At 44.0% G+C, this 27,018-nt stretch overlaps 4 protein-coding genes across 12 annotated transcripts; 3 read left to right on the top strand and 1 right to left on the bottom strand.

Annotated features, from left to right (window-relative positions):
* On the top strand, positions 5,777-9,897 carry LOC8085988 (transcription factor JAMYB). The gene is made up of 3 exons (XM_002451231.2): positions 5,777-6,334; positions 6,909-7,038; positions 8,707-9,897. Exons 1-3 carry the CDS (start codon positions 6,034-6,036, stop codon positions 9,371-9,373), a joined length of 1,098 nt encoding a protein of 365 aa, XP_002451276.2. The 5' UTR covers positions 5,777-6,033; the 3' UTR covers positions 9,374-9,897.
* LOC8085987 (putative pectinesterase 63) lies at positions 11,358-13,251 on the top strand. The gene has a single exon (XM_002451230.2). It carries the CDS (start codon positions 11,373-11,375, stop codon positions 13,032-13,034), a length of 1,662 nt encoding a protein of 553 aa, XP_002451275.2. The 5' UTR covers positions 11,358-11,372; the 3' UTR covers positions 13,035-13,251.
* LOC110435588 (beta-glucosidase-like SFR2, chloroplastic) lies at positions 16,359-25,008 on the top strand. Of its 9 annotated transcripts, XR_002453351.1 has the most exons (13): positions 16,359-16,619; positions 17,086-17,437; positions 17,590-17,728; positions 17,852-18,018; positions 18,105-18,326; positions 18,409-18,580; positions 18,659-18,892; positions 18,978-19,127; positions 19,332-19,461; positions 19,803-20,005; positions 20,085-20,190; positions 21,054-21,255; positions 21,390-21,801. XR_002453351.1 is itself a non-coding variant. In XM_021461281.1 (11 exons), the coding sequence occupies exons 1-10, from the start codon at positions 16,406-16,408 to the stop codon at positions 19,985-19,987; spliced, it is 1,965 nt and encodes a 654-aa protein (XP_021316956.1). In that variant the 5' UTR covers positions 16,359-16,405; the 3' UTR covers positions 19,988-20,005; positions 24,311-25,008. The 9 variants fall into 9 exon arrangements, 2 of the variants coding, with proteins under 2 accessions (XP_021316956.1, XP_021316955.1); XR_002453354.1 differs by lacking the exons at positions 21,054-21,255; positions 21,390-21,801 and adding an exon at positions 24,311-25,008; XR_002453352.1 differs by lacking the exons at positions 21,054-21,255; positions 21,390-21,801 and adding an exon at positions 24,280-25,008.
* On the bottom strand, positions 22,570-23,448 carry LOC8085986. The gene has a single exon (XM_002449948.2). It carries the CDS (start codon positions 23,363-23,365, stop codon positions 22,859-22,861), a length of 507 nt encoding a protein of 168 aa, XP_002449993.1. The 5' UTR covers positions 23,366-23,448; the 3' UTR covers positions 22,570-22,858.

Genomic DNA, 27,018 nt, shown 5'->3' with positions numbered 1-27,018 from the left:
TCTCGGTTTTTTTTGTGGTTAACGATGGAAACACAACAACCGTACGTACGTAGGGGCACATGCGAAATGCTTTTAACTGTTTGTCCCCTGCCTGAAAAATACGGCATTACTGTTCATCCATTGCTGGTCGTCCCTGTCTGAAAGAACCACGTACGGCATCACTGTTCGTCCTTTGCATAATAACTAACTAATTGGTCCCTGTCAGAAACGAAACGAAACAAAACAATACACTGTTACCGTTCCTCCTGGTGCGTTGTACGTGCGTAACCGTCTGAAACACCGGTCATTCCCGCACGCATATATTTCGACATGCATGCATGCTGCTAAAAATGTTTTTCCTACCGGTAAACCGTCAACAATGGCGCCGCCGTGGAAGCGCGGCCGGCCGGCCGGCCGGCCACGGTTAATTGTTGCCGGCGCACGAGGGCAGAGGACACCGTACCTCCGATGCAAACTAGAGGGAGTAGCGCCTTGTTTAGCCTTGTTTAGTTCTAAAAAATTTTGTAAAATAGGAATAGTAGCACTTTCGTTTGTATTTGACAAATATTGTCCAATCATGAACTAACTAGGCTCAAAAGATTCGTCTCGTCAATTTCGACCAAACTGTGCAATTAATTTTTATTTTCGTCTATATTTAATACTCCATGCATGCGTCTAAAGATTTGATGTGACGGGAAATCTAAAAAATTTTGCAAAATTTTTTGGAACTAAACAAGTCCTTAGTTCATCCCAAAACTAAAAACTTTTCAAGATTCTCCGTCACATCATAGCTTGAAATAAGCATTAGATATAGACGAAAACAAAAACTAATTGCACAGTTTGCTTATAAATTATGAGAAGAATCTTTTAAGTTTAATTAGTCTATGATTAGATAATATTTGACAAATAAAAATGAAAATGTTACAGTTCCAAAATCCAAAAAATTTTCGAAACTAAAACAAGACCTAGCTAGCTTCTTCCAAACGAACTGTGATCATTGACTGACTGACCATCGCTAGAATAGACTTGACATTCTACATTTTCTACCTCGATCAGAAATTCAGAATAGACTATATTTCATTCCATGGGTGTTTTTTTAGTACTACCGTTTTATTTAGAATTGCTGTGAGCGTAGAAAGTCCAGGCTCACTGGAATACGGGCCGGCGTGACAGTTGACACTGATGTATACGTATACGCCGGCGTCGCTGTCTCGAGAGGTGACCTTTTTTTTTCTTTCCGGGCGTAGGATACGGATTTTGAATTTGAATAGCGTGCGATTTGTGTGTGCGTAAGCTGTAGTATAAAATACGCCAACCTGTCTGTGTTCTCAAATCTTGTAGTACGACCAGTCTTTCGTATTCGTCGCCACGTACCGAGTGACTTCAGGAGCCACACCACACTTGATAAAAGAGAGCAAAAACGAAACATTTTTGGTGGTTTATCTTTTTTTTTTGCAGGTGTTTTACCTTTTTGCGAAAAGAAATCTTTGCAAATGTTGCTTGAGCCTATAACGTAGAAGAGTTTCGGAGTCCTTGTAGTACGGCTGCTGTTTCTTGGGAGAAAACAGAGGAACATGAAGCTTTTCTTGGCACTGTTTAGTTTCCACCCACCTATAAACTTTTCGTTCTATCACATCGAATATTTAGACATATATATGAGGCACTAATATAGATTAAAAATAACTAATTGCACAGTTTGCATATATTTTGATAAACAAATTAAATCTTTAAACAAAATTGGTCTATGATTGGATAATAATTACTATACTTACAAATATGCTACAACACCTAAAACCTTTTCTTTTCGCGAACTAAACAAGGCCTTATGGGTGTGTTTGGTTCGTTTTCTAGACAAGCCTGGCTAGCAAAACTAAGACAGGCTAGTCTTAGCCTGCTCTAACTAAGCCAATTCACAGTTGTTTGGTTGTTTGCATTGTGTTAGCCCGGCTATAGACATGTTTGTTTGGTTGGATGACTTGCTTTGTATAGAGTCACCTTTTCTTTGGGAGGGTGAGTTCACCGCTTTTGAGGTATTGTGTCGAACAGCCGGTGAGCATGAACCTCACTGCTGTCCTCCTCGCCGAGCACCCTATCCACGTCCTTGTGGTGCTCGCCCTCTGGCGCGGTGGACGAGGAGCCATGGCGCGTCTTCCAATTCCAGCTGCGGCGGCTTCACAACGGCGGCATCCAGCGAGGCGGTGGCATTGGAGCGGTGGGGAAGGGAATGGGATCCAGACGGAGCAGGGTGGCGCTTCTTGTGGCTGTGCGGGATGGAGCGGGGCTTCCGGTGAGCGTGCCCACCGCCGCCGGCGGCGGCAGTGCGATTGTGGAAGGCAGTTGGCGGTGCGGCAACTTCGGCTGCGAAGGAGGAGCGCTTGGTAGAGATCTGCTGGGAGGAGGAAGTTGGGGAGACTGAGGTCCAGATGATGGTGAAGGAGAGGCCAAGCGCGATGGCGATGCTGACCTTGGCGATGAAGCCCAATGCCGAGGATGAGGCTGTTGGTGGGGCGAGGCTGTCGGTGCTAGTGGCGCGGCGGACGAGGAGCCATGGCGCGCCGCCCGTGGAGCACTCTTCCGCTTCCACCGCGCTCCACCTCGTTGTTGCGGCTCGCGCCCACATCGGCGATGGCGGGGAGCGGGGGAGACGACCGGAGTAGGAGCGCACTCACGACCGACAGAGGGAAGCAGGAGACGACCGGAGGAGGAGGAGATTCGCGAATGAGGGGGGTGAGCGGACTCACGCTCGAGCCTGGCGCAAGCCTGGCTCCGTGGAGACGGCCAAATCGGGCGTTCCCAGGAAGCCAGAAAAACGGTACAAATTGGGCTTGCGTAAGCCTGGCTAGGAGGCTGACTAGGAAACCAAACAGGCGCAACCTGTACTGTGGAAGCCTGGCTAGAGGGTTATGCAGGAACCAAACACACTCTATATATACTAGCTAGTAGGAAGAAACCAGATCAAACGGAAGAAAACAGAGCTATCCAGGCATTTTTGGAACGCTTTTTTTAAGAAAAATTTGGGTCTTCCGTAAAATTCCTACATACCAAAAAGGGTCCTCCTTCGACATAAATTAAAAATAAAGAAACTGTCTATAAATTTCTTGCTTAAATAAAGATTATAGGATGACTAACAAAAAGGACACTACACCTTTGTCTTATCGGACGGTTGAAATTTTGGATTTTGGGTATCGTAGCACTTTCGTTTGTATTTGGTAATTATTATCTAATTATGGACTAACTAAGCTTAAAAGATTCGTCTTGTAAATTACAGGTAAAGTGTATAATTAGTTTTATTTTCGTTTATATTTAATACTCTATGCATGTGCCTTAAGATTCGATGTGATAAAAAATCTTAAAAAAAATTTGAAACACAAAGGCCTAAGATCTGAGTTCAGATGTTTTTTTTTTTAAGCACCACCGAGAGATATGCACCAGCAACAAGAGCCCCGTGGTGCGGTGCGGCTGCTGCTAGTTGCTACGTCAATTCCCATTGCTCCAATGAAGCACCTAGCCATCCATGACGATGCATCATGGCTGTCACTGTTGCTGCTGCTGCCGCCGCCGATGCATCGTCATCTCGGCAAATATATCAATCACCACCAAGTACACACGATCGTCCACTGACAACGCAGCTGGAGTAATAAGTGGCGTGTCATCCTCATTCTCATCTCTCCATCTTCGTATCAACAACCCCCCTGGTGGCATCTATTTTGCATGCATGTGCAACCTTGATTCACGGTCCTCTCTCCTACTACCACTTTGCCCTCCGCAAAACATGGAGCAACAAGGAGACGCCACAAACTCCACGGCGCGTGTCACAATTCACTAACGAGAGACGTGTCACAATTCACCAATTCATCAAAGTGTCGACGTAGGAGTACTCACATTGTTCACATGGGCGGGCAGTGCCTGCATCGGGCAAAGCCCATTGCCACGTCTATCATAGTGAGAGAGAGTGTGTGTGTGTAGGCCTCGTCTACTTCCAAATTTTTTTGCAAAATATGAATAATAGTACTTTTGTTTGTATTTAATAAATATTGTCTAATCATAGACTAATTAGATTCAAAAGATTTATCTCACAAATTACAAGTAAACTATATAATTAGTTATTTCTTTTATCTATAGCAGTGTTGGGTAGTGACGGGTGATTGGGATATTTTTAAGCATGCATGGAACTGAATGGAAACTATTGGAGTCAGATGGATGATGGGCACATCACCAATAGGCCAAGGGGGATGCACGCACAATTCACAAGATAAGGTTCTTCGTATTGAAAATTATCACTCATAGATAGCCGATAAGGCCACTCACAATGCAAACTCTATCCTAGAGTTTAAAGTTATTTATTACCTCGAATAATGTGGACTTAGAGTTTAAATAAGACTTGGAGTCTTATTTTTTCTACCTCTTTCTTCAATAAATATAGTGTTACATCAGCAAAATACCATAAATAATATATAATTAATTGTTTTGTACTCTATGATAGAGTCTTGCATTGTGAGTGCACAGTTCGGAAAGGTCGATCGTGTTCGCAGCCGACGCCGACGCCGAATCTAGAACTACACCATCAGTTGGTTGTTGAAATTAATAGAGCCTGCTACTAATTGTGTGTGGTCTCCTATTTTTTGGGAGGGGTTGATCTCGATCTACACCGTCGGAGGATTAATCATGTGGTGCATAGTGTGTTGGGCTAGCTCTTCTTGGTCAAAGCTTTTTCCATGTCCGAAATTCCTGGTCAAGGTTTTTTCCACACTGGAGTCGAGTGTATCTTCTGCTAGCTAGAACTGGGTTAGATATGCGATGACGATTTAAAGAACAGAGGATTACTACTAGAGCTAGAGGAGCAAATAATTAGTTAGTTATTATAAAAGAGAAGAAACATGCAGCCTTTGCAACTCTCGAAATGATTGGGAAAAAATCGAAATGAATGAGATTAGAGGAGTCTGGAAAACGAAAGGGAATTGGGAGGAATTTTGGGTGCTGTGGTCCTTTTGCTGCTCACATGGGCATGTTGATATCTAATCCCCATCCCTAATCTTCTTTCCGGTCTCTCTCTGTAGTACAGGCTGCTGTGCTATGAATTTCGTTCCAAAACGGTTTGTACAGATATTATAAGTCACATGCATGCATGCTCCCTTTGACATGCACACTAATTAATTTAAAACCATTCTGGACTTAAACCAACAACATGGTACATGAGAGAGCTGGCTACAATAAGCAAGTGTTAATGTCAATGTTAGAGTTAATGAAAACCATATAGAGCAGGTTTTGTAAATCAAATGTACTCACCATTGAGCATATTAGTTAGTATATTATTATGAATAACACACACGTATAAGCTAGCATGCCTTGATTCTAACCAGCCAGTGCACAGCTCTACTAGCATGCAGGATTTGCCACCAGCTAATTAGGCCTTGTTTAGTTTCAAAAAATTTTGCAAAATTTTTCAGATTCTCCGTCACATCAAATCTTTAGACGTATGCATGAAGTATTAAATATAAACGAAAATAAAAAGTAATTGCACAGTTTAGTCGGAATTGACGAGACGAATCTTTTGAGCCTAGTTAGTCCATGATTAGATAATATTTATCAAATACAAACGACAGTGCTACGGTGTCAATTTTCCAAAAAAAAAATGAAACTAAACAAGGCCTTAATTAACCCAGCCCACCACACACTGGGATCACGATGCATGCTACCACAGAAGATCCTGCACTAATGATGTTTTTTTCTTTAACTTTTTTTTGACAAGTTTTTTCTTGAACTTGAAAACTGATTCGTGAGCTCCCTCTGACCACCCGTCGTCTTCCTCCTCTCCTCTGTTTCTTTTTCCTTTTGCCTCCTCCTCCTCCTCCAGTCCCCTCATCCCCCAACTTGCAGCACCATCTCCAGCCCAGCCCGCTGGCTGAAACCCTATAAAAGGCGTCCGAGTCCCACTCCCCGTCTTCCCCAACTCCGTCGTCTCTCCCTTTTGCTTCGACCTCGACGATCTCCTCCTCCGCCTCCTCCTCCACATCCACCACCACTCAACGCGCTCCTTCTTTCTTGGCGTAGTATATGATGGAGATGGTGCTTCAGCAGAGTCAGAGTGCCGGCGGCGGCGCAGGCATGTTCCCTGGAGTGGCGGCGGCGGCGTGCCGACGGGGGCCGAGCAGGCCGGCCGCCACGGCGCCGATGATGGCGAAGCAGGAGCAGGTGGTGGCTGACGAACAGGACCAGCAGCAGGCGGCCGGCGAGGAGGAGGGCGCCGGGGACGAGCTCCGGCGCGGGCCGTGGACGGTGGACGAGGACCTCACGCTCATCAACTACATCGCCGACCACGGCGAAGGCCGCTGGAACGCGCTCGCGCGCGCCGCCGGTACGTACGTACGACGCTCGTCGATCGCCGCCGATCGATCGCTCTTCCCGTCATGCATGCATGGCTGCTACCTGCTACCTGCTACTACTAGAAAAAATCGATCGCGATTAAGTTCCGTGGATCGTTGCGTCGAGATCGTCGACCTGCAAATTAAGTTGCCAACTTGTTGGTGATTATTGGAAGACTCAGGTCGTCGTCGCCGCCCCGTGCCATGTTTGAATAATATAGAATTCGAATAATAAAGTTCTCGATCGGCGCGTGCAGCTGATGCCGATGCCGGTCGTCGTCTCTATCGTCTCCGGTGTGCTGACGGCTGACGCCACACCGGAGATATGGATGGATGGATGGATGGATATATATATATATATATATATATATAGAGTAAAGTAATGATTGCCGCCACCCATATATGCATCCACCGCTAGCTAATGCTATATTATTCGCACGCATGACATAAGCAATGTGCAGAATTCGAATCAAATATAAATATATATGCAACTTGCACATGTGTGTCCTCACATGCAACTTGAAATTTGGGTGTATATAATATATGGTGGACGATGCATGCATGCAGGGCTGAAGCGGACGGGGAAGAGCTGCCGTCTGCGGTGGCTCAACTACCTGCGGCCGGACGTGAAGCGCGGCGACTTCACCGCCGACGAGCAGCTCCTCATCCTCGACCTCCACTCCCGATGGGGCAACCGGTAATTTATTATCTCACACCACCACCATCATCACCTGCTTAGACTATCTCCAACAATCGTCATCCAAAATACAAGACCCATTTGTTCTTTGGTAGCGCTACAGGTAAAAGGTTCCATACCTATTTTTAGTCTTCTCCAACAACAAGACCTAAAAGACAACACTCTCTGCAAATGGGTCTCGAGGAGAGAGGATACCCAAATTTGGGTTATGCCTCTCCTGATACCCAAAATAGATCTTCTGTATGGGTACTCTGTTGGAGGCTATAGGTATTGTGTTGGAGACCTATTTTAGGTTTGGGTTCCCAAATGGGTCTCCCTGTTGGAGATAGCCTTATACTATATCAATTGCTTCCTAATCACAGTACTTAGCTACGTCCTTACAAATTTGATTAACATTAAACGAGTTTTAACTCTGGCCAAACGCAGAATCCCATCAATTATATTACTCTGTAACAAAAGTATACTTTTAGCTTACTAAAATTTACTAAGGGGACCAAACAGGCCTGTACTTGCTAAATTTAGCTAGTTAAATTTTAGTCACTTTAGTAGCTACTCCATTTATTCTAAATTATAAATTATTTCAATAATATTTGAGGGTCAAAGTATTTTTAAGTTTGACCAAAATTGTAGAGAAAAATACTAAAGATTTGTAACATAAGTGAGTATACTATGAAAATATAATTAAGCAAAAAATCTAACTATATTTAGTTGGTATCATAATTATTATTATTTTATCATATAAATTTAGTTATAAACTTTAGATATTTTTTACTTTCTAAGATTCTTAAAATAACTTAAAGTTTAAGATGAATGGAGTACTAAATTTCTAAATACACTGACTAAAAAGAACTAAAATAATTTAGTCCTATTGATTATCTATGAGTAGCTAAAATAGTTTTAGTGGCTAAAATATAGCGAACAATCCCTACTTATGTCTATATGCATCGGTCGTCTGATTAACCAACCAACCACGAGTCGACACGTGGATGCACTGCGCAATGCAAAAGTGATGACGCGACGGGAGAGACTCGTGTGGACGCATCGTGCACAACAAGCACACTTGTAGGCACTCTTTGTTCCGCCACGTGGGTGTTGACGTGGACGTGTCGACCCCGGCGTTGTGCCTGACGTACGCGACACGCATTTTCACAGTGTAACCAGCGGGGGCAAGCAAAGGCTTAACTGTACGTGTACGTGTACCGTGTACGTATACGACGTATCAGCTTTGGGGAAAAAAAAAAGTGGTAGGAATAGTACGTATATATCGTCGTAGTCTCGTAGATTCATTCGTACGCACGTTTGAAGCTTGAAGGCCGGAGTTGAGCTCTCTAAAAAGGCTACCACCATCCATTCCGGGGGAAAAAAAAACCTAAAAATGCTATCGTCATCACTCTATATGCCATATGCCTGCTGAGTACGCATGGTGTAGTTTAGAATTTGCACGCTTCTTCTTTTGTTTTCCTTTGTTTTTTTATTATAATAATTCCAAATTAGTTGTTCCTTTCATCAGTAATATAATAATAATCACTCATAAAAATAAAAGCCATGATGATTATGTGACATATATAATATTAGGCACGTTCTGATTTGATATACAGTACACCATCATTGTTAAACAGGATTAAAATCATTCATAATAAAAATAATCGACATGCATATATATTGCAGGTGGTCCAAGATCGCGGCGCACCTGCCAGGTCGGACGGACAACGAGATCAAGAACTACTGGCGGACGCGGGTGCAGAAGCACGCCAAGCAGCTCAACTGCGACGTCAACAGCAAGCGCTTCAAGGACGCCATGCGCTTCCTCTGGATGCCGCGACTCGCCGAGCGCGCCACCGCCGCCGCACACCACCACCCGCCGTCGCCGTCGTTGACCACCTGCGTGCTGGGCGGCGGCATGGCGGCCTCCTCCTCCTCCTCCGCGCTCATGAAGATGCTGGACGACGCCACCGTCAGCAACCGCAGCAGCTGCTCCCCCAGCAGCGCCGTCACCTGCAGCAGCTCCTCCTGCAGCTCGCTCACGTCCGTCGACACCGCGCACGACGACGGCGGCGCCCGGCCGCACGCCGCATCCGCCGCCGTCGCGTTCACCGCAGCTGACGACGACGACTACTGGGGCGCCGCCACGGCCACGACGACGACGATGCAGCAGCAGCAGCAGCAGAACGACCAGCACTACGACTTCTGGTCCACGGCGTCCGCGCTGCAGCACCTCTGCACCGCCGCCGACCACGACATCACCGGCTGGGTGCAGGGCTTCTCCGACGGCGGCATCCTGTCCGGCTCCTCGTCGTTCTGGAGCCTCGACGACATCTGGAGGATGCCGCAGTGATTACTATACTTGCAAGAAGGGATCCAACTGTTGTTGCTAGCTATGTTTACGTCATTTTTGCGTGCATTTGGATCAAAATGGTCAGTCGCATATACGTATTCAAATTCAAATTGAGGGTACGGTACAGTACGGTGTATTTGTGATCGGACGTACGATACAGGGGAGGCGAGACCAAAAGCCAAACGTGCTCTTCAATTTATTTTTCGTGTTCAATTATTAGCTCTGACTTTATCATATATAAGTAGTACTAGGCTACTAGCTGGTAGAGTAGAGCTACATGCTATATTAGTTTATATATTTATATATATGCACACTGTGAAAGTTAGATTTTTTTTTCTTCTTCTTTCATCAGTAGTTAACTTTGTTTGTGTGTGTGTTTTTTTGGAGGGGGAACTAGCTACTCCGTTCCTTCCCTCTGGAGGGTTTTTCTTTTCTTTTTCCCTTATTGTATTGTATACATATGTGTGTATTATATGTTCAAAGAGTGAGAGATGGAGGACAAAAAATTGTTAAACTGTATGATATATCATGGTATGTCTCTATAGTGTATTTAATTAACATAACCTTCAGCTGCACTGATGATTGAGTGTGGGTACTCCGACTAAGCCATCGATCCAATTTGCCCGTCAAAATGCAGCAAACGTGGAATAAACAAAGCTGAGCCGCATGCAGTTCATCACATCATGCACCGGCCGTCTGCCGTCGGCCGCTGCCGCCACCACCGCAGTCGAAGAAGACGCACGTGCTGGAAAAGCGCCCGTCCACGGTCTAGCTACGTCCATCCAGCTGGGAGCTAGGGAAGGAGTACAGAGGTGGTCCCCACCCTCCGCAGAGCTAGCCTCCAACTTCTTCACGGAGACGACCGGCCACGTCATCGCATGCCTGCCGTCCACGTCAGGGCTGCGACCGGCGACTAGTCGTCGTCAGACCTACTATATATCTACGTACCACCGTGCACTAGCTAGCTATATATATAATATAGTCCATCAGCTAGACAGAAAAGACGACTATAGTATATGCTAGCTCCTCCGTTTACAACAGTCCACTATTATATTAGTGCGTACGTGATTAGCTGCGCTAATATTAATCGCCTCCTCGATCGTCCGTCGTCGCGCGTCGTCATGGGTACGTGGTACGGATCGAGTTGGAATTTGGGCGCTGTGCCTGTGCAGTGCATGCACACGCACCAACTGATTGCAAAGTACACATGGAGATAGATGCAGGAGGGGCTAGCTAGCTAGCTAGCTACACATATACGGCCGGGCTACGACTACTGTACGTAGCATATACTATCGTACAACAGAATTTGTATTGGTCCATCAATCCTTATTATTGGCCGTGCGGGCATGCATGCTAAGCGTAGACTGGTAATAACGACGTTTAACAGAAGCGGTCAAAATAGATTATATTAATAGAGAGGCCAGCATCCTAATTTAATCGCCGACATTCTAGTGCAAACGCTTAACGTATGTGTTCATCTCTTTTTTTTTAAAAAAAATATTGTTAATCTCGATTTTCAGAGGCAATGGTAGTAACATCGAGCACTGTGTTAATCCAAAACAGAAAAAAAAATCAGTGTACCTTGGCCTGAGGTCGACGTTATACATGTGTACTGTAGTTGGATTATTGGAAGTACACGCCTCTGAAAGACTAATAAGTTGGGCCGGAAAACTTTGAGATTAACGAAATAACCATGAACACTTTATTATCGTTGAACACATGACCTATCACTAAAAAGAATAGTTACATATGCATCCTAAAATTAATAGAGTTCATGCGGCACACACAATTTGATTGCACCACCGTAAGCCCATGTATGAGGTTGCATTTGTGTCTCCAGTTATATCGATCGTCATGGGCCAGAGAGCGAGAGATTCGATCTGTCACGACCCCACAAATTTCAAACTGCGCGCGCGGCAGCATGAGTGCATGTGCACCCTCATCCTCATCCATGCATGGCCACAGAAAACAAGCAGCAGCAACGTGCGTGCATCCGCTCATGGAGGCGGAGGACCCGAGCTCCGGGATTAGCTCGATCGCCCATGGCCGACCTGCGCGGTCCACCCGACGGTCAACATGGAGAACCCCACCTTTAAAAACGGCCGGCCACCACGCGCTAGCTCCGTCCATCTATCGACAAGGAAGAAGAGAGGTGTCGATCGTCGATCGGTCGGCCGGCGGCATGCATTGGCGGACCACCATGGGGCGGCGAGCGGCGGCGGCGACGACGACGACGAAGCCTCTGCTCCTCCTCCTCCTCGTCGTGTCCGCGCTCCTTGCGGCGGCGCCGGCCGCCGCCAACAACGCGCCTGGCGGGGCGTTCAGCAACTGGATCGTGCAGAACCAGCAGAGCTACGCGCTGTACGCGCAGAAGTCCGCCGGCGACGGGGGCAAGGAGCCCATGGACAAGAGCCTGCAGGAGGCGGAGGCGAAGAAGGTGACGTACGTGATCGACCCCAGCGGCAACGGCGACTACCCCAACATCACGGCGGCGCTGGACGCGATCCCGGAGAGCAACACTCGGCGGGTGATCCTGGACCTGAAGCCCGGCGCGGTGTTCCGGGAGAAGCTGTTCGTCAACATCAGCAAGCCGTTCGTGACGTTCAAGTCGGACCCGGCGAACCCGGCCACCGTCGTCTGGAACGACACGGCGGCGTCGCGCTCGCGCGCCGCCAAGGACGGCGGCAAGCCCGTGGGCACGGTGGGGAGCGCGACGCTGGCGGTGGAGTCGGACTACTTCACGGCGTACGGCGTGGTGCTCAAGAACGACGCGCCGCTGGCCAAGCCGGGCGCCAAGGGCGGGCAGGCGGTGGCGCTGCGGCTGTTCGGGACCAAGGCGCAGGTCTACAACTGCACCATCGACGGCGGGCAGGACACGCTGTACGACCACAAGGGCCTGCACTATTTCAAGAGCTGCCTCATCAGGGGCAGCGTCGACTTCATCTTCGGCTTCGGCCGGAGCTTCTACGAGGACTGCCGCATCGAGTCGGTGGTCAAGGAGGTGGCCGTGCTCACGGCGCAGCAGCGGACCAAGTCCATCGAGGGCGCCATTGACACCGGCTTCTCCTTCAAGAACTGCAGCATCGGCGGCGTCAAGGGCGGACAGATCTACCTGGGACGCGCGTGGGGGGACTCGTCGCGGGTGGTCTACGCCTACACGGAGATGGGGGAGGAGGTGGTCCCCGTCGGCTGGGACGGCTGGGAAATCGCCAAGCCGGAGAGCAGCGGCATCTACTACGGCGAGTTCAAGTGCTTTGGCCCCGGCGCCGACGCCAAGAGGAAGAAGAAGAGGGTGGGGTGGGCGCTGGACCTCACCGAGCAGCAGGCCAAGCCCTTCGTCGGCACGCACTACATCCTCGGCGACACCTGGCTCCAGCCACCGCCTGACACCCCGTTTGGAAAGTCCCCCGCGGCTCCCAAAACAGCTTCTTCGGCTCCGGCTTCGGCTCCGACTTCTTCAAACACGAGCTCGGCTTCGGCTCCGACGACATCTTCAAACACGACTTCGGCTTCGGCTCCGGCTTCGTCAAAATCGACTTCGGTTTCGGCTTCTTCAAACACGACTTCGGCTTCGGATTCTTCAAAAACAACTTCGGATTCTTCAAAGGCTTCATCAGCTTCTTCAAAATCTTCTTCGACTCCACCTCCTCCGAAGCAGTAGCTTCTCTGAAGGAGGGCACACCTTTTTGAAAACTGTTAACAAAACAACTTCTCCTGTTTTTTCCTTTTTTTTGGAGTGGATGAAAGATATGGAATGTATCTATAGTACCCCTGCTTGGTTGGCTTGGTTGCATACATGCTTTATATATATATATATATCTTTGATTTCAATTTGTATGATGTTTCTCATAAACATGAAAATTAAGAGTAATAGATAATTAGTGGTCTAGAATACCCTTCTGTTTTTCTATTTTTTTCTTAAATTTTCACTTATTTTATTTTTATATATTTTTTCTTTTTTTTCTTTTCCTACCTTATATGGTTGTTTGTGGTCCAACTCTAACCACACATAAGTGAGTATATCATGTCTCTTCAACCTCCAAACGATGTCGTTCGCGCCTCGGAGCGCGCCATGCCCCATGTCACCCACAACTTTGTGCCCTCTCTTCGATTGAAGGGGCAGCTACGGCCCCTCGCATGTCCAGCGAGCCCTGTCCACGCGCCCGTATAACTTAGTTATAGATAAAGCATAGATTTAACAAGAATAAAGCTAAATAAATTGATAACTAAGTTATACGTGATCCACTAGGTATGAAACTTTTACCATAGTTCAAGCATACAATAATGAGCCCACCATAAAAATTTCACCACAATTGGACCACAGGAACTACATATATGAATTATTCAATTTAATTACAGAAAAACATAGATTTAAAGCTACAGCAAAAAAAATTATACTAAAATATACCATATTATATATTCACTGTGTAGATCAACTCATCAGGAGTCCAAAAAAAAATTAAAATTTTCATTTTATGATTTTTCTATGATTTATTATGATTTTTCAAAGATTTAGCGGAAATAAATAAAAAAAGAAAAAGACAAAATCACGAGCGCGCCATGTCACCCACAACTTGATGCCCTCTCTTCGAGTGAAGGGACAAACTGCAACCCTCGTGTGCCCCGTCCGCAGCGTCCACGCGCCCGTAGTGCCTGCCCACCCAAAATTGTTTTGCGCTCATACGGTAAGCCCCCACATGACCCTGTGCCCCACATGACGGGCAAATCTTCCCGTCGCCCTGCGCTTGGACCAATAGCAGTTCCTAGACCCTCCCTCTTTTATTCTCCTCTCCTCATTCTCATCGCGGTTTCTAGGACTCCCGACGCGTGGCGGAGCTTTAAATGGTCCCTAAGTAGCATACCAACAAGCTAGAGGCAACAATGAACAATAAATCATTTGGCCCAACAGATGGCATCAATCAATATCATTTTCTCAGGGCATGCTTGGTGCTTTTGCTAGCCGAGTAAGAAACTAGGTTGAGCTAGTTGTTTGGATCAGACTACACCTTAGTTCCCGCACTGCCAAGAGTTTCCTTGCTATCCCGAGAAGGCCAAATTGCAAGCATATACAAGGTGAGGTGACGTGAGGCAAATCAGCTGGTAAAGGCTCCAAGTTATTGGCTTTAGTTTTCATTCTCATTTATTATCTCCTACTAGCACTCTAGCTAGGATGAACTTTGAATGAATGTATAGTCAGTCTAAAATTACATAGCCCCAAATCAATCTCCAATAATCTCAACTTTATCTAATCCTTTTAGCTGGAGAGCGCACTATATATATGTGCTTGGTCTGTATGAAGCAGAGAGAGAGAGGAGGAGGAGGAGGACTGTTGCTTGGTCTGTGTTGTGAACCAAAATATATATTGTATGCTCTTCTATATTTTGCTTTGTTTCTGTAAAATCAAAACCCTGTTATATGTGCTTTTGGTCTCTGGATACCTGATATATATGTTTGGTCTTCGTGTGAGCCAACAAACTCCAGCTGATGTATGTTTTATCTTGGTCTCAGCTGTGAACCAAAGTTTGTTATTTATGAACCAATGGCGCGTTGGAATGTAAATATTTTGCGTATTGGTGTACGTACGAATTGAGGGAAAACATTACAAAACTATACTTTTATCTGCCCTGAACAAATGTTTTTTTTTAGTTTTAAACATACAATGGTTGGGAAAGTACTTTGGTACCTACCAGTACTTTCATTTTTTCTATTTTCTAGCTAATAAATTGAGAAAAAAAAAGTTAAACGTCTTGTAATTTTAGGATGGAGACAGTAGTTACCAATTTGAAAAATGTCAAAGTGGTGTCACACAGGCCGCCGGGGTAAAATTGTGACAACCGCTATTTGGGCCAGCCCAACAATTAAATCGTGTAGTCTTGGAATCAACTGACAACTACGCTACGTGTAATCCAATCGAACGCAATCCAAATACGCTAAAATACAGTGTGAACGAAAAAACAAATGAGTGGATCTGCGTGGCCATATCTCTCATTTGGTTCACAACTAGCCTGCATGTTTCTGGTTTCTACGTTGGCCATCGCGATGTTTCTCATCTCATGTGGCTGCAGAAAACCTGATTTATACATTTTGTACAACATGTATATATGTTCTCCAAATAGACAAAGATAACGTCGTAGTCATCGCAAAATAACAAGATGGATAATAATAGACAACCTTTTTCCGTTTCCTCAGATTTTGAAAAATTATCTCTCTTCGAAATCACTACCTAAAATCCAATCGTTGCTGGTAAATCAATGGAAGTATAGAACCCACATAAAACCACGGCTTGTTCGGCTGAGCTTCTCCTTAATTAAGGTGTAGTCTGATCCAAACAACTGTTGGGTTCTCCATGTACACATAGGAAAAATTCTCTTTGGATTCTCTAAAATAACATATAGGAAAAATGTGTTTTGTGTCACGACTAAATCATGAAAAAGTAAAAAACACTTCATGAAGTTAGCTTAGAATGTTCCTTCAAAAAAAAAGTTAGCTTAGAATGATTTATTCATAAAAGAAATATTACTTGACAAAGCTTCTGAATTCAACTTAGAACCGGCTACACATAACAGGCCGCAAGCCTTATTTAGTTCGCAATAATTTTTAGGTTTAGCTTTTGTATCAATTTTGTTTATATTTAATAATTATTGTTTAACTATGGACTAATTAGGATTAAAAGATTTGTTATAAATTACAAACAAACTATGCAATTAGTTAATTTTTTTTATTTATATTTAATACTCTATGCATGTATATAAAGATTTGATGTTAGAGGAATCTTGAAAAATTTTAGAATAAACAAGGTCTTAAAAAAAAGCAGCTGGTCAAAACTCCCAAGTAGGTCCCGCGCTACCCCACGTCCTCTCGCCACGTGTCCGGCCGCCAAGGCGCCAACGGAGTGTCCCGTTGGTTCCCGCCACTCCTATCCATCCATCTATTTTCCCTTCCTCACCAAAAAAAAGAAAAAATAAAATTCTCAAGAAAACAAAACCACACAGCGGCCGAGAGAGAGAGAGAGAGGCGCACAGTGTTGCGGAAATGCCGCTCCCGGCGTTCCTGGCGGCGGCGGCGAGGCTGGCCGTCCTGGTGGCCGCTGCCGTGACGGCGGCCAACGCGGCCTCCTTCGCGCGGTACCGGCGCCGCCACCTCCGCCGCATCCCCAACCCCATCGACGAGTCCGCCGACCCCATCGCCGACTTCCGCGCCCTCCCCTCCAACTCCGCCGCCGCCTCCGCCGGCGAGGATGTCGCAGGTCCCGCTCTATTCCTCCCCCCTCTCAGACCCTATCCGTCTTGTACTTGTTTCGACTGCTTGGGTCTAATGGTTCTGTTTATCGTTCTGAAGCGCTGCACTGGTGCGGTTGTCAGTTTGGTTTTCAGGCAGCACAACTGACTCGTTTATACAGTAATACGTATATGGTAATTTGTTGCGGAATTGGTTAGCTTTTGTAATCTAAGACGAGTAATTGACAACAGATGATGTGAATTGATCGAAGAAACGAACTAAAACATGGAGGGTTCATGTGAAATTGTGTGTGCCGAGTACTGTATCCCTGCATCATATTCAGTCTTAGCCCGTACATCATTGTTATTTTGCACAAGTCAGAGTCTTTGCTTCATAGATTTAAAATTTCGACCTATAGACACCTGATTATTCAAAAGCGGTTAATTCCAAATGACATGGAAGTCCTGATGGTGTGTGTGTCTGATTCTTCGCAGAAGATGGCAATTTCTTCTTTGGGCTAGCGACTGCGCCGGCGCATGTCGAGGACAGGTTGGAAGATGCTTGGCTTCAGTTTGCAGTGGAGCATTCCTGTGATGACAAGGAGGCCATGCGCGACCATAAGACAGCAGACGCGGTGATGGCATCGGCTGCAGGGGATGGAGGCGCTCAGCTGGCTTCTAGGTCCAGAGGGGACGAAAAGGCTGTTGATGGAGAGAAGAGGAAGCCTCTTAAGGTTGCCATGGAGGCGATGCTCAGGGGGTTTGAAATGTTTGCTTACGGTGGTGAAGCTGGTTCTGGCGATAACTGCAGCCACAACGTCGCAGCTTGGCACAATGTTCCTTGCCCGTAAGTGCAATTTGTCTTTTGTCACTTCCAACTTTTTTGTTATGTGCTAATATTCTAGATGCTGTCATTTTCTCCTGCACAGTATTGTGCATAGTGTGTTGCTTACACGCAATGGACTCTCACACGTGGGCAAAATATACCGATTTGTTCAGGCAAGAAAGGCTTAAATTTTGGTCTGATCCTGATACTGAGTTGAAACTCGCTAAGGAAACCGGGATCAGTGTTTTCCGCCTGGGAATTGATTGGACAAGGGTAATGCCTAAGGCACCAACTGAAGAATCCAAGAGTTCAGTAAGTCTTAGGAATCTACTCTGCACTTCATGTGCTTTCTCTGAACACCTATACACTTTCTTCTCTGTGTAGTGTGTTGTACTCTCTGCAATGGTGGAATAAGACAGCCATCACCTTTTCTAGGTCAACTTCGCAGCACTTGAGCGGTATAGATGGATCATTCAAAGAGTTCATGAATATGGAATGAAAGTGATGCTTACGCTATTTCACCACTCACTTCCACCTTGGGCTGGGGAATATGGGGGGTGGAGGATGGAAAAAACCGTGAAGTACTTTATGGATTTTGTGAGGTAATCCTTTGTAGCAGTCAAATTGGCTTTCAGTACTCCTTCCATTACATGAATCTGTTCAAATAAAGTTAGTTTTGGCTGTGCAGGCTTGTTGTTGATCGTGTATCTGATTTGGTAGACTACTGGGTGGTTTTTAATGAACCTCATGTGTTTGTAATGCTGACCTATTGTGCTGGTGCTTGGCCTGGTGGAGACCCTAATGCAATTGAAGTAGCAACATCTGCTTTACCGACTGGTGTATATAACCAAGCATTACATTGGATGGCTATTGCACATGCAGAAGCCTATGACTACATACATTCAGAAAGGTATATAATATGTTACTTGAAATACAATTTCTCTAACGAATTTCCACAATTCTGAGTTGAACTCTTTCGTGGTGTTTTACAGCAAAAGTAAAAGGAAGCCATTCGTTGGTGTCGCTCATCATGTATCATTTACACGGCCCTATGGTCTATTTGATGTTGCTGCTGTCACACTGGCTAATTCATTGACCCTTTTCCCTTACGTTGATAGCATATGTGATAAATTGGATTTTATCGGCATCAACTACTATGGGCAGGTAAATTAAATACTAGCTGCTTAGATAAATGGTCTGAACATGTAAACAACATGAGTTGATTACTACATTTTCATGCAGGAGGTGATATCAGGCCCTGGTCTAAAGCTCGTGGACAATGACGAGTACAGTGAATCTGGTCGTGGTGTTTATCCTGATGGGCTGTTTCGTATCCTGATTCAGTTTAATGAACGATACAAGAGCTTAAATATACCTTTTATAATTACTGAAAATGGAGTTTCTGACGAGACTGATCTGATTCGGAAACCATATATTCTGGAGCACCTGTTAGCCATTTATGCTGCAATCATTATGGTCCGTTCTTAAATTAATTTGTAATGAAACATTCCTTACAGTCATGTATATGTAATTTCCAACGCTGATAGACATTGTTTTGTAGGGTGTGCCTGTGCTTGGTTATCTATTCTGGACGATGTCAGATAATTGGGAATGGGCTGATGGCTATGGTCCTAAGTTTGGGCTTGTGGCTGTTGATCGTGCTAACAACCTAGCACGGAAACCTAGGCCTTCATACTATTTATTCTCCAAGGTGATCTCTGATCTCAGCAAGTTATTATACAGTATCCTGTGTACACATTGTCTGCAAAAAGTATAAAACAAAATTGTAATGTTTGTGCATCATGTTTCTTAAAATTGTGCAGACTTGTGATAACTTAATTTCTCACTCCTTTTTTTTTCATATTAGCATTTGGTGTTTCTCTGATGATCTTAACAAAATGCACTTGAACTTCAGGTTGTTACAACTGGGAAAATTACAAGACAGGACAGGCTGGGTGCTTGGAGGGAGCTGCAACAAGCAGCATTTCAGAAGAAAACACGCCCATTTTTCAGGGCAGTAGATAAACATGGTCGGATGTATGCAGGTATGTGGTGATTCTTCCCAAAACATTCTGTTATATTATTTAAATGACATTATTCATGGGTAATAGCTTGTTTCTCTTAAAACAACTTGATAAGTAGGATAACGAGTATTGACAGATTGTAAAATATGTCAATGACTACTGCCTTCAGGCTTCTTGGAGTCGAGAGTGACGCTCCATGTTAGTTTTTCTTATATTGAATTCATACCACAACTCCTTCAGTTGAGTTACACAATTACTAAAGAGTATAGAGAGAAAGAAAACCTAGCTGAAATAGAAATTTTAGTTGGTATAAACTGTGGTTGCTGTCCCCACCTAAGAAAAATGAGCCTTTTGTTCTTCAGGGGGTTTAGATCGGCCTATCCAGAGACCATTCATATTGCGGGATTGGCGATTTGGTCATTATGAAATGGAAGGCTTGCAGGATCCTTTCAGTCGCTTTATAAGATCCATTTTTTCACCAATTTTGCGCAAGAAGAAGATTCATTACATTGAGTATGAGGATATTTCTTATGCTATTTCCCCCTGATGCTTGTTACTCTAGTTGGTGAGTCAAGAGAATTTCAGAATCTGTTTTTTCCCTTTCTATATCATCTATCTAAATTTGCTTACTCTTGTTTCTGTAGGTAAGTAGCATGATTTGTCCTCTAGATAAAGTAAACAAAAAGTCCTGTGAAGCAGAAGTTTCTCTTTTTTGTTGATAAATTGCAATGTGCACTATTTATCCTGGCAGTAAGTATCTTATATATATACCTTTCTTTTATTTTATTGTTATCTCCTCTGGAATTATTAGCATGTTAAATTCTTCATTTGACTGAAGATTTGGCTGTTTTAGCATCATGTGGACCCATATCCTACTAAATTTTGTTTTACCAACCCAAAATATCTACATCTGCTAGCTCAGACCTATGTCTTGCACTTCTTAATTGAAGATGCTCATGGGGAAATGTCTGACTTACCATGTGGGCAACAAAGACACTATTGTCTAAGCCTCTGTGATTCATCAACTTCTTTTTGAATATACACATTGAAGTCATGTGAGTTAATGGCTGCTATTTCTGGTCTAAATCCCTGCATCCATCACATGATCAGACCTACCATCATTACAGGAGTTTCAAACTAACTCTGACACTATTTTTCCAAGTAATCCCCTATATAATATATCCACCATGCATCAGTGATGAGTTATCTTCCCACATTTATAATTTTTATTATCCATTATATATCATTGACCATAGTCTCCATAAAGAAATGAAATTTTGTCATAAAGTAAGCTGGCTTGGTCACAGATAGGATATTTACCAGTGCCATTATAAGGTGAGTGGCATACAAATGATTTAACTTGGGTGTGAAGGCTTTTGCATAAAAATTGATATAAAACTTGTCAGCAGAAGGTACAATGATAGCCAATTATTCTCATTAAGTGAAGTTGACACATGTAGCCATGCAGGGGCTATTTCGTTCTGTAATTGAATTTGTCCTTGACGGGTTGGGTGTAGGAAGGGAGATGGTCCAGTGTCATAGTACTTTGATGCACAAAGCAGATATGCCTAACTGTGTCTGCCAATTTTAAGTATTCGGTGCGATTAATGCAGATCTATCCTCCACAAGCTCATGATTTCAAGTGCTCCTCCCATCCTCAAAATTTAGTACCGCCATATCTTATTGTAACAGTTCTGGTCCTTACCTGACTTTTGGGAACTTCTCTAAAGGCCGTGCATGTCTTCTATGAAGGAACCAGTCCACTAACTTCTGTATGGATGCTACATTGCATACTATGGGACAACTAAATTTGTGGTATGTGCATATCCTGATATCCACTGACAGGACTGGTCATGCACTCTTCTGTAACTACCCCTTTGTCTGTGTAAAAGAATGCAATTTCAGTGGGATCCATAGTAAAAGATCTTTTTTTTTTGGAAAAATTACAGTAAAGATTCCTTCGGGCTAGTTCCTATCCAAGGAACCTCTGGTCTTCTCCCCCGTGCGACCCTCCTCACGATCCACCTCCCCCAATCCACCGTGCCGCTCGAAGGCTGCTGCACAAGATTGTGGTGGACGGGGCTGAGCTCGCCCATGCCGCGCGCTGCCCATGGTGGCTGACTCCTTAGGGCCAAGCTTGGTGCTGGCTGGCAGGCCTGAATCTGGTGCAGGGTGGTTGATCACAGACAGGGGTATATTGGTAATTTCACGTGTTCCTTAGTCTCTCCACGGGAACATAGACGGAGGGAGTACATCCTTTTGAAGCTGAACTATTGGACATGTTAATCATTGATCTCTTGGTGCTGAACAATATTATAGCATGTCTTAGCAATAACATATATTGAGTTTTCTTGTCATCAAGGTTGTTTGGTCTTGTTTTTTGTGGTATGGTCTCACAGCCCTACTGTCCATTGGATCACTTTGATCCTGCCCTAGTTTGATCTCACTCAATCCATAAAAATATATCATTTGGTTTTCAGGCATCAGCATGGACTCCAAAATGCAGCATCTATATATATTATATCTTTGAATCATAGTAAGTCATTAGTCATCATATAGAGGCCAACAAATTGTACTTTGAGTAATCATGATTTTGTTGATCATCCCATGGTCTGATGATACAATCCTAGGATCTTGATTCTACAAACAGGAAAACGTCCTAGGATCCTGATTCTATAAACAGGAAAATGGTCCCTATCACCTTACATGATTGTTTGTATAGCTAACCTTTGACTGTCTTGTATTTTAATCTTGTGAGTAAAACTTTCACCTTCCACTTGTGCACTTGGTAAAGTCTATTATTGCAAACAACAAAAAATGGTGGCAAAGACCATTTATAGATCATATTTGCAAATCATGAAAATATTGTTTACCCTTTTATAGATTAGACTTTTTGTTCCTTCTTATTCACATGCCTTTTCATGTCTTTTTTGTGAAGTAAAGATAAAGATGGAAAATAAAAAAAATACATAACACCTCATAGTATTGTGTTGTCTGAAAATAAGATGAAAAATATGACAAGAAAGCATCATGTAGTGGTATTTTCTCTGAAACAATATTAGTAATATAGAGCTATACATCCAAAGGTGTTATTTTATCCATATAGTGCATGAAAAAGGCATCGTGTGGTGGTATTTTCTCTGCAAAGAGAAAAAAAGGAAACATCTCATAGAAGTCCACAGCATGCTTCATATTAGTAATATAGAGCTACATAGTACATGAAAGGAAGTTGGGTGGTTGCCTTCCAGGACAATAGATGCCTGCAATCATACAACTGCAGTATATAGGAAGAACTTTGGGCTATCACTTTCGAAGTACATAAACGGACAATAAAGCACCAGTTCAGTCATTATTTAAATATGTAGGAATAAGGGCTGATGATGACCGTTAAATCCAAATACCAGTGGGTGCAGAAGGATCAGTTGTTCTTAACAACTCGTGGAGTTCTCTCCATGAGGACCACTGGTTTCGGTGCAGCACAGTTCATCTTGACATTCTCCTTCTCTGGGACATGGAAAGCTGATGCAGGGAAGGTTTTTGTAATCCCAGCAATGCTCTTGCAGATAAGCTTTCCAGTTGCTGGATCATCAAGAGCAATCTCCTCCACTGGGACCCACAACATGAGCTCCCTGGTCTTTATCCCTTTGATCTTCTTGATCCTGCCCTTCTCGGCATAGCCGGTGATCTCTGTGCCATAAGAGACCAGCCTTCCTAGACTCTGGAAGTTGTGGTCAACCCTCTTGCTTTGCTTGAGCCACACATATCCAGTTTCCTGGACATAGCCGCACTCGATTAGGTCCTTCAATGGAAGCAGACCATTGGGGAGGCCTGCTTCCCTGAGCAAGAGCTGGGTACACATTTGGCACATCTCGTCGCCGTAGTAGACCTCAGCCTTGGCCTTGAGTTCATCTGCTATAAGAGCCATTTTCTATGGGCTATCTATCTCTTTTCTCCCACGCTCACCTGTCTTTTTCTTTTGCTCTGATGGTCAGGTTTTGAGGCTTTGCTGTGTATGATTCTGCAGTGCATGGCTGCCTTTATATAGGAAATGCATTATAAAAATGTGCTTCAACATGTAAGGAATTTCCCGTCTTGCCATTGTCTATGAAGGACATAACATATAATAATGGTCACAAAACCTGTAGGGGTCCTCTTATCAGGTTTAATGTTGAAGCAGTGCAAAATATCTTGTGTGTAGCCTGTAGAGTATAAGATGGCCCAACTGGAGTTATGTCTGTCACCGGCCGGTGGAGACTTGGGAGTCTGCCCACCGGTCATGGTTGTTCATACTATTTTACTTTTGATTCTTTTTTTTATCTCGCCCTCTCCGTACAAATAAATGGTCCAAACTCTTGTATATAGTTGAGCAATTGGAGACTATACATGGATAGTTGAGCAGATAGAAATGTAAGTAAGTCACTAGTGTTGGATTCAGACATAGAAAAGTTGTCTCAGATGAGATAAGAGTTCTACTGGTGCCCCTGCTGTCTCAGTGTTTGCTGGACATCTGTGAAAAATTATATTTGAAGAATGTGTATGTGAGCTATTTGAGTGAGAGGAGAGTTTTGTAGGTTGGCTTATACGAATGTATTAACCAAAAAGATGTGGATATTGAGCAGGAGAGCAAGAACATAACTTATACTAAGTTCTGAATGTTGTTTGTTTGTGTGTGTGTGTGTGTGTGGGGGGGGGGGGGGGGGGGGGGGGGGGAGTAGTTTACTGGAACATATAACTGTTCAGGCATGCATGTTATTGAGATAGGTATGTTACCATTTACCAAGCATGTTCTCTGTGAAACTTACCAAGTTACCAAGCATGTGCTGAATTTATCTGGTACAGGTTTATCCTGACACCTGGGACCCTTCTGCAGCAACTTACTGGCACCTAAAGTTGACTTACGGATCTATCTAGTACACTCTTCATTTAAGACGAAATATTTATGCATGGTGATTAGTTGAGATCATGTGCGAAGAAAAGCATCAGATCGGAGTGGAGTCCATAGTTCGTTAAGCTCTTGTATGAAGTCCATGTGCAATATGGAGTGCCGGATTGTGTTATGTACTTGGTGTCAACCGATTTAACTGACTTGGTTGAGTAATGGAATCCAAATTCTACCTATATAAGAGAAGTCCATGTGCAATATAATACTGAAGGCATCAGGATATACATAGGAAGCAAAAGATGAGGATACATATATACTTTATTAATTCGGCAACGTTGCACGGATGGAAACACCAAGACAAGTCCAAGATTGTTGACGGTGGATGATGCATTGATCCTTCGATGCAACTTCGTTTGCTAGAGGAAGAAGATATCGGGAGGCACATCCAAATAGGTAGGCGCACGTACGTGATGACCGGTGACGTCTTCTTTTGGATACATCGGCGGAGGAACAAAGACCGACATAATTGTGTATGTACGTATGCAAAACACCGAATATGTTTCTATTCGGCTTGGAATTCCTATATTGTAAATGAAAGACCAGCCGCCATATAAAGGATGACAGCCAATCTGAGAGATGCAACATCTGATCATGAAAATCAATATGGTTTTTTTTTGTCTTCTATACATCAAGCTCTTCCATCTCGTTGTCAATACTCTGGCATTCTAGGCTGGTCTTATGGATCCCATGACATCCATGCCGTGCATCTCTATAAAGCCAGTCTCAGTTTTAGTGGGGTTTTACCAGGATGTCATACATATTTATTAGAGCGTCATATCAGTAAAACTGTACTTTTTGCATGAAACGAAGAGGAGAAAGAGGAAGTAGTTTCACCATAATGAAACCCCACGGGCGTTGTTTCCCACGCGGTGAAACGGGATGAAATCCCCACTGAGGGCCAAATTGTATCACCATCTTGCATGTGATCCAATCATTTTGCAGTAATTAAATGCTTTACTTAGCCTTGGAAACAACAAAGTGAAATGCTTCATTGCTAAGGTTATTTCATCGATGGTTTCATTTCAATCTTGATGACGTGTTGGTACGTGAAACCGTGCAGTGACACTGTCCGTTGAGACTGGCCTAATAGCTAGGTCTTCACGATAGGTGTTTGTGGGTTTATCGGACAAAGGGGGTGTTTACTTCCTCGTAAAATGCAAAATGCTAACTACTTTGAAATGATGGGTTATATTTAGTTCCATCCAAAATATAGAATTTATTACCCTTATGACCTGCTAGATAGCCAAAATACAAAATAGAGAATAACTACCTTTTTGGTAAAAAATTTCCATGGTGTTTATTTTTATTATATAAAATGATAAACCAAAACTCAAAATTTTTTGGAATAGAAGGGGGAACTAAACACCCCCAAAAAACAAGTGTCTAATTAGCTTGGTCGACCTGCTAGATGGCCACTTCATGAGGACCTCCCTCCACTGCGCATCTATGGCCATGTTTAGATGCGAAAACTTTTTGGATTTCGCTACTGTAGCACTTTCGTTTGTGTGTGATAAAAATTATTCAATCATAGACTAACTAGGGTTACAGGCAAACTGTGTAATTAGTTTTTGTTTTTGTCTATATTTAATGCTTCAAGCATGTGCCGCAAGATTTGATGTGAGTTTTTTTGTTGAACTAAACGAGGCCTATATATGCCGATCTAGTCCCTACCGGTATTTGATCCGAATCAGGGTCGACACAACTGTAAGCCGGTAAACTGCCAACCAACTAAAACTATTGCACTTCGTCCGATCCACTGCCCAACACCTGACACGCTTGCCATGCTCAATACCTGTGCACTGCACATGTTGCGTATTCAATGGTGTAACATGCATGTAAGCTCTAGAGACGTGACCTTCTTAGTCTTCATGGATAATCTGGTCATTTGTATGAGGTTTGCATTTAGGTTCCTGACCTAACATCTCCTCAGAAAGACAGTTTTGAGCAGTGAGCCAATTGATTTGGTCCTGGAGCACGGTGAAGCTTTTGGTCGTCTCTTGTGCTAGCATTTCATGTCTTTGTTAGGTAGTCAGTACAATCCAGCTTTTGGTTATTTTGATACAAACAGTTTGGATAACTGCCAATCTATGTTCACTCTGTCCACCATGTCTCACATTGTGGTACTATGTATTGGCCCTCCCTATCTACTCGCTTTATTGTCGTCATGGTCCTGCATGTGCCTAGTCTCTTCCTTCCCTAACACGGTATTGGAGGTCCTATATATATATTCCGATTCATGAATCTGGAGGTACCTCGTATGTATCGTCACATTATACAATAATACAAGTGTAGAGGATGGGCACACCCATTTTCCATTTAGTCAGGTAGCAGTCCAAGTGTACTGTAGCCACTGTAGACGGCTGAGATTATGTGGTATCATGCTTGAATTGTGCCTGTATCCAGTGTACTCATCGTCAATAATGTGAATCACCACAACGAGCTATATATGTTCATAAGAAGGGCATATGGGAAGAGGATGGATAAAGGCAGGAGGTACATGATGTGGGGTGGTACATGCATGTGCTTAGTTAATGCCTTAATGGTGATGCTGTCTTCCCTCCATGCAGGCCACCCAATCAGCCTCCAGCTATTATGTGTGTAACTATACAAGTAGATAGATTGGTACAGTCGTACAG

Source organism: Sorghum bicolor, chromosome 5, assembly GCF_000003195.3.
Source record: "Sorghum bicolor cultivar BTx623 chromosome 5, Sorghum_bicolor_NCBIv3, whole genome shotgun sequence".
Classification (NCBI taxonomy): domain Eukaryota; kingdom Viridiplantae; phylum Streptophyta; class Magnoliopsida; order Poales; family Poaceae; genus Sorghum; species Sorghum bicolor.
The sequence above is the reverse complement of the archived record's forward strand: the minus strand, read 5'-3'. Positions and strand labels throughout refer to the sequence as shown.

Bases quoted from the DNA above. Each gene is read 5' to 3' on its own strand.
- LOC8085988 (XM_002451231.2), top strand. From the start codon at position 6,034: ATGATGGAGATGGTGCTTCAGCAGAGTCAGAGTGCCGGCGGCGGCGCA. The intron at 6,335-6,908 runs GTACGTACGTAC...GCATGCATGCAG, and splicing joins CGCGCTCGCGCGCGCCGCCG to GGCTGAAGCGGACGGGGAAG. The intron at 7,039-8,706 runs GTAATTTATTAT...TATATATTGCAG, and splicing joins CACTCCCGATGGGGCAACCG to GTGGTCCAAGATCGCGGCGC.
- LOC8085987 (XM_002451230.2), top strand. From the start codon at position 11,373: ATGGAGGCGGAGGACCCGAGCTCCGGGATTAGCTCGATCGCCCATGGC.
- LOC110435588 (XM_021461281.1), top strand. From the start codon at position 16,406: ATGCCGCTCCCGGCGTTCCTGGCGGCGGCGGCGAGGCTGGCCGTCCTG. The intron at 18,581-18,658 runs GTAAATTAAATA...ATTTTCATGCAG, and splicing joins GCATCAACTACTATGGGCAG to GAGGTGATATCAGGCCCTGG. The intron at 18,893-18,977 runs GTCCGTTCTTAA...ATTGTTTTGTAG, and splicing joins TTTATGCTGCAATCATTATG to GGTGTGCCTGTGCTTGGTTA.
- LOC8085986 (XM_002449948.2), bottom strand. From the start codon at position 23,365: ATGGCTCTTATAGCAGATGAACTCAAGGCCAAGGCTGAGGTCTACTAC.